The following is a 10,248-nucleotide window of genomic DNA, read 5'->3' as shown; positions in this document are numbered from 1 at the left end:
ATTTTCAATCCGACTACACGTGGGTATATGTCTAAGAACGTATAGACACCCGAAATATCCATTTTGATGCTCCCCAAATTAATTACAACGAGTTTTCTCATGACGTCTGTATGAACGTATGTATGTACGTAAGTATCTCGCATAACTCAAAAACGGTATGTCCTAGAAAGTTGAAATTTGGTGCATACACTCCTAGTGGGCTCTAGTTGTGCACCTTCTCTTTTGGTTTCATTCGGATGTTCTTAAGGGGGTCTTTTACACCTTTTTTTGGGGGGAAATCATTGTTAATATCAATGCAAACTCAAGTGGTGTTATAATTTGGCAAACCCTTGGTGACATATTTAGAGAGTTAACCATTGAATCGCATTAAAATGTCCAATAATGTGAAAATTAATCTGTATAAACGTTTTTTTTTTTTTTTTTTTTTTTTTTTGTTCAGTTCGCAACAAACTTGGGGCAAAAATGTTTAAAGTGTTTCTTTGCTTACTCCAAGGCATCTATAACCATCATCATTAAATTGGCGGAAAAAGGAAGTCATGTGGTGCACACATCTACTCGTTTCATACGTGTTGAAAATAACTTACGATTTAGGCTAACATACAATTGTTTACAGCAGAGTGATTGTTGTAATCTAGAACTGCGGAAGCTGGAGATTATAGGAACAAAAACTATGAAAGAGCAGGTTTTGAATAATGAATGGCCAATGGACAAAAGAAAAGAACCACCAATTCGTTAACAAAAGTTTATTGACAAAAGCATCATTAGCACAAACTTTAATGCAAAAAAAAGTATTCGTTCTAAGGTCAGTGTCGAAGAGGGGCCGTCCGAAGTTTCATTTGAATCTCTTCCACCCTTTCGTCGATTCTCGGGGAAGCACCGCGGAAAGACTCCACGTCAGGACCAAGCATCTGGACTAGAGCGGGAATCTATACATAAAAATGACGAAGTAAATTAGAAAACAGTTACATATAGCCCAGTATGAATTTGTAATAGCAAAATTTTGTAAAAAATACCAATCACTTTTCATAATACACTCAAAAGGACAAAATAACTTTTCTAGGTCAGAAAGGAGGATTTAAGAATTCCTGTAGTTTTCGAAAATTCCATGAAAATGACACCACAAACGAAGAAAAGTGCAGTTCTAGTCATTTCAAACCAAACTTTCCCAATAAGAAAAACATACATGTTTCAACACTCAAAGTTATGATTGAAAGGTAGATAATGATAATAAATTCTCTTCATGACTTGAACCGCACTTTTCTTCGTTTGTGGTGTCATTTTCATGGAATTTTCGAAAACTACAAAAATTCTTAAATTGTCCTTTCTGACCCAGAAAAGTTATTTTGTCCTTTTGAGTGCATTATGAAAAATGCTTGGTGTTTTTTACAAAATTATGTTATTTTATTCTTTTTAGTGCAAATGTATGTCAGAAATAGAATAATTTTACCATCACGATACTTCACCTTATTTTGTCATATAAATGCTCGGTACTAAAAAGGAAAAAAAAACAATTATAGGTGTCTAAAACATTAAGCATTTGGCACTAAAATTTAATCCTTGTTCCTCTCTAGGATTTATGCTTGCCAATTTCATGCTTGCTTCAGAGAAGCCTTGATTCAAAATTTTCATTACGATTCTTTTAACATTACTGTTGCAAGACAACAAAATTTGTAACAATGAGTTTTATATTTAAACATTTAACAGGTAAATTACATGAAATTTTCTGTTTTACATTCTTACTGAAATAATTATTTCATTTTAGAATTTTAATTTTTCAGCGCTAAGTTGTACCTTAAGATTAAGCGAATCTTTTAGTTAAATACCGAAGTCTCTAAGTGGTCTAGTTTCTGAGATATAAGCAAAACCAGGCCTCAGATTTCTCTGTGACAATCAGGCCAAGTGTAATAAAAGTGCTTAAAAAAGCAAAAGTTTCAAAAATGATTGTAATACTAGTGTTTCCCACACTTTAATAAAGAAGGACTTTATAAATAAGGACTTTCAATAAGCAAGGGTGTTTCCATACGCCGTATACTCTCAAACATTTTTCAGACATACAGCGTATACCCTCAAACTTCAAAAAATTTCATATTATGACACATACTGTGTATGATCGCGCACACATATTGTGCATAATTGATTACTGGGAGTATACCCTCAGAAAAATTGCAAGGAACATTACTGTCAATAAGGACTTTATTGCTAATTCACCCATCATATTTCACACAGAACACAGCTTACTTTTTGAAGACCACATCGCTAACTACACATCATACGACGAACAGACACGTATTGCATATATAAACCACTGATTCTCATAGGAACTGATCAAGTACAGTAAGAACGGAGCCCTTGGGCCATTTCCCATTGCCTTCTTGGATAAAAATATTGTAAACGCGTTTAAGGGAAATGGAATATATGTTTGAGTAACAAAAACTTCCTTATTGCTGCTGCTAAAATGTTTACCTTTAAAAGGCCAACCATTTTGCCTAATATGAACTAGTATGTTGTGGCCATTACGAAACTTTCTTCTATATTTTTCTTCTTTTTTTTCTGATCCCTCCCCATGCTTGACGAGGAAGCAATATTCCCAACAAAAACAAAATTACACATGCAAAAACTTGATGACCATCCCAATGTCTGAATTATTGCAAAAGCAAAGCAAAGAGCGAAAATTGAAAGTTATTTTAAAAGCCTTGCTTGAATTAATTACAAATATTTTATTTGTTAACAAATATAAGATGGCAACAGTTAAAAATTTTTAATCATTGAGATAATATTTCCGATCATTTCCATTCAATTAAAATCACAAGAAATACGCAGACGACAGTCTATTACGATTTATCTTTCTTATTGTTGCATTAATAAAGCTATTTTTATTTCACACAAAAAAAGCCCCCCATGGAGCAATTGGCACCAAAATTAAACCAACGCCTGTTTACATATGGATTGATATTTATTCCAAATTTCATCCAGAAGGTAGCATTACTTCTTGAGATACGGAACTCACAATAAAAAAAAAAGAACGTTCGATTGCGCCACCCCCTTTTCAGCTATTGACACCAAAATAGAGTCAGCACTTATACCCTCTAGGGGCTACTTGTCGATAAATTTTTCTTCGATTCCGTTCATTATTTCTTGAGATACACCAGCCACAATTGACGACAAAAAACGTTCTATAGCTCAACCCCCGTTTGAGTTATTGACACCAAAATTGAATCAGCACCTGCACCTGTTTGGAGCAACATATGAACCAAATTTTGTTTGATTCCGCCAGTTACTTCCTGAGGAATAGCAAGCATGCGTAACTCAAAAAACGTCCCATTGCTCCACCCCCCTTGGAGGAATTCGCGCCAAAAACCAATGGGCACAAGTTCACATAAGGGCACATATGTGTACCATATTTCGTTAGATTTCATGCGGTAGTTTTTGCTGTAGAGCGGCCACAAAAAACTGGTCACACACAGACGTGACACACACACACACACAGAGATGTTCCAAAAATAGACGAAATGGACTCAGCACACCTCAAAACGTTCGAATCCTTCGAAATTCGAAAATTTGCACGAATCCAATACTTTCTTCTATATATTAGATATGGAAGAAAGTAAAAAGGCAGCCCCCAGAAAAAATATTAGACTTAGTCCGTGAATCACTGGAGCCATGTATTTTTACTTTCTTCTATATCTAATATATAGAAGAAAGTATTGGATTCGTGCAAATTTTCGAATTTCGAATTTTGACGGATTCGAACGTTTTGAGGTGTGCTGAGTCCATTTCGACCATTTTTGGAAAATGTCTGTCTGTCTGTGTGTGTGTGTGTGTATGTATGTGTGTGTGTGTGTATGTATGTGTGTCACGTCTGTGTGTGACCAGTTTTTTTGTGACTGCTCTACAACAAAAACTACCGCATGAAATCGAACGAAATTTGGTACACATATGTGCCCCTATGTGAACTTGTGTTTTTGGCGCGAATTCCTCCAAGGGGGGTGGAGCAATGGGACGTTTTTCGAGTTACGCGTGCTTGCTATTCCTCAGGAAGTAACTGGCGGAATCAAACAAAATTTGGTCCATATGTTGGTATTAACAGAAACAGGTGCTGATTCAATTTTGGTGTCAATAACTCAAACGGGGGTTGAGCTATAGAACGTTTTTTGTCGTCAATTGTGACTGCTGTATCTCAAGAAATAATGAACGGAATGAAAGAAAAATTTATCGGCAAGTAGCCCTTAGTGGGTATAAGAACTGATTTTATTTTTGTGTCAACAGCTAAAAAGGGGGGTAGCGCAATCACCTGTTCTTTTTTTCCATTTTGAGTGCCCTATCTCAAGAAGTAATGCTACGTTCTGGTTGAAATTTGGAATATATGTGAATCCATATGTAAACAGGCTTTGGTTCTATTTTGACGCCGATCGCTCCAAGAGGTGTTGATTTTTTTTTTTTTTTTTTTTTTTGCGAATAAAAATATTTTTATTAATGCAACAATAAGAAAGATAAATCGTAATAGATTGTCGTTGTATGGAAATGATCGGAAATATCTCAATGATTTAAAATTTTTAATTGTTGCCATCTTATGTTTGTTAACAAATAAAATATTTGTAATTAATTCAAGCAAGGCTTTTAAAATAACTTTCAATTTTCGCTCTTTGCTTTGCTTTTGCAATAATTCAGACATTGGGATAGTCGTCAAGTTTTTGCATGTGTAATTTTGTTTTTGTTGGGAATATTGCTTCCTCGTCAAGCATGGGGAGGGATCAGAAAAAAAAAAAAGAAAAATATAGAAGAAAGTTTCGTGATGGCCACAACATACTAGTTTCATAAATTCTTGAATTGGGCATTATTGACAGTAGGGGAATGTGGGACAAAGTAAATTGGTTAAGATGACTGAGCTTTTTCAAAATGAATAAATTAAATTCAATTCAATTCATTTTATTTCAATCAGGGAATGCATTTTTTACAAAAATGCATTTCGCAGATAAAATGAAAGAGAAGAAATTACAAACAGAAATATATTTCACCCTGCCTATTTGAAAATCCCTGATTGAATAGGTGGGAGTAAAGGCTATAACAATAGCCTGACTAGCTGCCACTACTCAGAAAAGAACTTAATTTAGAGCCACTATTTAACATAGGATAATTATAACAAAAATTAATGCATGATCATGCAAAGAACACATAAACACAACACAAGTAATGCAATAAAGTATGTCGAATTTTATCCAAAATCAAAATATTCTGTTACAAATATGCAACTTTATCCTAAATTAGCAGTAGAGTTGAGAACAAAATTTTTTATCCTCTTCTTAAACAAATTTCAATTATTTATGGTTTTTTAACAGTTGGGTAAGGAGTTCCATAATCTTGGTCCATAACAGTTAATGCCATTAAACAATAGATTTGTTTTTGCACTAATTGGTAAAATGAAATTTTAAATTTGATTTCAAAATTACAGTATTTAAAAAAAGTATATTCAATTTTGTAATTAAAAAATCCCTTGAAAAATTATTTTATATTTTTGGCAGAAAAATTGTACTTTCAAAAGGAACATTTTCGCGTTTTTTTATGGGGCAAAATAAAAAATGAAGTATTTTTTGAATGAAATATTTTCTATTCGATTGGGAAAACTATTTCTCAGCAAATGGGCAGATCAAATGACAATTTAATAAATGAAAAGATAATGAAACAAACTAATAAATAAATAAATTTATCAATTAATACATGAGGAAAATAAATGAGTGAATAAAATAGTGTGTGAATAAATAAGAAAATAAGTGAAAGGATGAATTATATTAAATGAATTATTAAATGAAGGAATGCAAATAAATTAGTTAATAAATGAATACGTAAGTGATTTAGTAAATGATTGAACGAATAAACAAAATGAACTCTTTCGCTTTGCCCCATCCAGTTTTCCCCGCATACACTTGATTAATTGTGAAAAATATTAAAAATACAAATAAACTAAATATTAGCTAAATAAATACTGCACCGAGTATTAGAAGGTCCCAATTAATATTTCAAATGTTAATTACAAGAACTTTATCTTTTGATAATATCAAAAAAAATTTCGACTTACAACAAAATATTAGAATCTGAGTATCAATTTTTGAAAATCGCTTGTGTTATCATATTCTATGTTTTTCAGAGGTAAGTTTTTCTTGACTGGAATAGACTACATATGTTACTACACTGTTAAAATATTACTAGGTAAGTGGCGCTAAGATTTCTCCATTTCACTTTGCCCCCACATTCCCCTACATACAAAATATCAACAGTGCTGTTCTGACATCGAGGGACTGCAGTTCCGTCCTTGCTACGAACTCATCAGTCTGGAATAGTCAACAGCCGAGCTGGAAGCAAATGTCCGTCTCACTGAAACTACTCAGCTTCAATGAGAGTAGATAATCTAAGATGTAGGCATATATCCGTCTCACTGAAGATGAGATTATCAACTCTCATTGAAACTGAGTAGTTGCAGTGAAACGAGCATTAGCTTTCAGCTCGATTGTTGACTATTCCAGACTGATGAGTTCGTAACAAGGACGAACGCGCAGTCTTTGAACTTCATAACGAGGCTGCAAGCATATTTACTCATAGTTATGCCTTAGCCCTAACCTAAGGGCGATAAATAAAGCTCGAGATGAGCGGTTGTCAATCGCCAACGGGCCACCATTTCATTGAAAATGGCTACAAAAATTTCAAGTCCCAGTTGCCAAATACGGCGAACATGTGTTTCTTTATTTTTTAAAATTAATGTCGCATTACGATTACTATCTTAAAATCCTATCCCTGCTGTGCCACCACGAAGTGAATTTATATGTGGGCACTGTTTGAGCCCACCTCTTGAGTCCCTAGTAAGCGCTATCGTGATTTTATATTTTAAATTATTTTTTATTGTTCCTTTGAAATCGAATATTTTCAATCAAAGTAAGTCAATGATTGCTGACGTTTTTAAAGCTACTTGTATATAAAAATGGACTGTTTTGTCGAGGGGTGTTTTTTTGAGCAATCACGATTGCTTATTGTTCTCATTTGACTGTCCTTGACGTTACGCTGATTTTATTTCCCCCCCCCCCGGCCTGCCTCTGCAGCACTCCCGCCAACCGTCCTCTGCGGGTGTGGCTCCTCTGGTTCTGAGCACTGTCCCCCGGAATCTGCTTCTTCTGGTCGGTGGCGTCATGTCCTGCACGCACGCACGCCCATACACATACAAACACGCCTATGTGCATACACACAGGAAAACACACATACACACAACTGTAGACATGTAATCGCCTAGGAGGGGGGGCAGACTTTGGGGGGGACAGGAGTCTTTTCTAGAAACAATAACTCCAATGAGTAGGGTCCTGCCGCAACTCGTGATTGCGAAACGCATAATTTGAATTCAAAATTTCAGAATTCAAACTAATTTACTTTTTTTTTTTTTTTTTTTTGATAAAAGGTTTGCTTTTGCGTTAATAACCTTTTAAAATTTCTAATTCCTTGAAAAAAAAATCATCAAAATGTCAGATGACAGAAATTTTCCGACTAGTAAGTAAACCAAAGGCTGTATGAGTTATTGCATGTGCTTTCATTTATTTTGCCCACGTTTGTATTATATTTAAAGGTATTTCCTTTTGTTGTATGTTTATATACTTATGTTAAAAAAGAAATCCAGTGAAATTCTATTTCTTGATTTATTAGAGTATCGTAATTTTTTAATCATTTGTAAACTAACAAATGATTAAAAGAATATGCTAATAGGGAATAGATTCTTTACTTTTTGCGTTGCATGCATCTTAAAGCAGGAATTTAAATGGAAGAATAAAGTCCAATCATTGGCTTAGCAAAAGCTGACCCAAAGACCTCAAGTCACGTGAATCAACAACGGCGAGTGGTTGGCACGTTTTGCGTGAAACAAGCGAAAGAAACCTGATTTCTTCCAATGCTTTGATTTAAAATCTTTAACGTAAAATCTTTAACGTCCAGTCATTGGCTTAGCAAAAGCTGACCCAAAGATCTCAAGTCACGTGACTCGACAACGACGAGTGGTTGGCACGTTTTGCGTGAAACAAGCAAAAGAAACCTGATTTCTTCCAATGCTTTGCTTTAAAATCTTTAACGTAAAATCGTTAACGTCCAGTCATTGGCTTAACAAAAGCTGACCCAAAGACCTTAAGTCACGTGACTCAACAACGACGAATGGTTGCTACGTTTTGCGTGAAATAAGCGAAAGAAACCTGATTTCTTGAAATGCTTTACTTTAAAATCTTTAACGCTTCTTGGGGTCTTGGTTTAATGAATGAAAGTCTTGACTCCCTCCTTTTTACCCCTTCTTAATGGCGAACATATTTTTTTTTCTAGAAATGGCTACCTAAAGTGAAAGAGTGGCTAGCATTTCTTGTGACTTTGGTCGTCAATGGCCCCCATTCAGAATTCCTAGTCTAGAGCTTTAGCGAAAAATCAATAATTATTCTTTCAATCAGTTAAAATACTTTTACAATCAGCTCGAATAACACTTAAAATCGAAATAAATATTCTTGACGAAATAAATGCGTGCTAATAAAATCAGCGCTTTTAAAGCACGAAATTTACAAAAATATTACATACAAGATTTTCGCTGTTCCAAAGAACCCCATGAATTTAAGAACATTTTGAGTTTTCGATTTTTATTAAAATGGTAAAATCATCATCAGCACAAGACAAATTTTTAAAACAATTGCATTTTTTACGAATAAATAACTTAATGCTTGAAAATTAAATGAATGAGTTACCAACGTTTAAAGGAACAAAAAATACAGCAAATTACTGCAGACACGTGTTTCGAGGTTGCAAGGAACCCCTTTTTCGATGTTTTTCAGGTATTTGAATGAGAAAAAAAATGAGGTTCTGACGCATAGCAATTGTCAGAGTGTTCATTCTAACTAATGCATAAACTCTAAAAAGAAGAGAGAATACAAAAAAGAAAAATTATTTTGGGTAAAGAAATTTTAAGTAGCAACTTACTTCATTGTAGCTGATGCACATAAACCTTAAGAGAGAAGTTAAGCTCTGATACACTGAAAAAAGATAAGAACTCGGTTAGTAACTTAAAGACTCATTAAAGTACCTTGCTGATGAAAATGTTCAAAACCTTGATTTGTAATCACCATGAATCGGAACATAGACTTTTTTTAACGCACAGATGCAACAAGAGTTTTTTCAGTCACAGATAAAAGCAATCAGGTATAGTTTAATAAATAAATAAATTTATAGGTAAATGTCCAAATAGGCAGTGATAGGTAAATTAGATCGAGATTGGGATAATGAGAAAAGAAAGAAATTTTTTGGCAATGCACTGATTTTCTAATATATATTATTATATATTTTTAATGAAATTAAATATGTAGAAGATATAAAAACATTTATATACTATACACAGAAGTATTTCTGCCATGAGCATAAAATGTTTTTCCTTAGAAGTAGATATGCCCTTATATATAACAACTGGGCAATTTATAAAAAAAAAAAATAATATTCTGTCAATCAAAATCAACACAGAAAAGGAACCACTAATTAAGTATTTGAAATTTAGTTTTACATTACTATAAAAATCTTATAATAAAAGGCCAAACAGTCTGCGTAGCGTGTTTCTTCTAGACATTTAAGAAAATAATTGGAAACAAAGGCATTTCAAACTGAATCTAATCAAACACAAGATTTAGGGAAGCATGGAGATAATTTGAAATTGTAAAATAATTTCAAATGCACAAATTCTAAATCCACAAATAGCGTACACACGTGAGTCGGTGTCACGAGGAACCATAAAACGCAAAAAATAAAATAAAATAAAATAAAATAAAAATACATTTAGCAAAAGATTTTGCTCTTTTCATGATGATGATAAGTCCCCCCCCCCCCCGACATTTATCTTTTGCCAAATGTTTTTTCTGCATTGAAAAATACGTTGCCTCTAACGCTGAAGCACGTGCCTACAATTCTAATGGCTGTTTGGGAAATCTTATACTTTTGCTTTGCTTTTAACTTATTGTACAAAGGGAAACATTTAATATGCAATGATGAAAATCCTTTCTATTATACTTTCCAGCTGAACCAGAAAACTGATCCTTTAAATAGTCCATAGGGAAAGTTTTCCTTAAAAAAGGTCTTCTAAATTAAAGGTCTCCCTTTTTTTAAGCACCTCTTTTATGCTAAAAGATAAATAATCATAATCTAAACTACTGCAATTTGAAAATGTGAAATATTTTAAATTCATTCATTAAATACTGTGAA

At 33.6% G+C, this 10,248-nt stretch overlaps 1 protein-coding gene across 1 annotated transcript in view; it reads right to left on the bottom strand.

Annotated features, from left to right (window-relative positions):
- Positions 1-728: 728 nt before the first annotated feature.
- Positions 729-10,248, bottom strand: part of LOC129226269 (uncharacterized) — a 71,410-nt gene continuing 61,890 nt past the window's right edge. Inside the window, exons 12-13 of the mRNA XM_054860870.1 lie at positions 8,983-9,035; positions 729-926 (exon numbers count right to left, since the gene is read on the bottom strand). Coding sequence (XP_054716845.1) covers positions 804-926; positions 8,983-9,035 — 176 coding nt within the window. The 3' untranslated portion in view covers positions 729-803. The remainder of the gene's footprint in view (positions 927-8,982; positions 9,036-10,248) is intronic.

Source organism: Uloborus diversus, chromosome 7 (assembly GCF_026930045.1).
Source record: "Uloborus diversus isolate 005 chromosome 7, Udiv.v.3.1, whole genome shotgun sequence".
Lineage (NCBI taxonomy): Eukaryota > Metazoa > Arthropoda > Arachnida > Araneae > Uloboridae > Uloborus > Uloborus diversus.
This window is presented reverse-complemented; position numbering and strand designations above follow the sequence as displayed.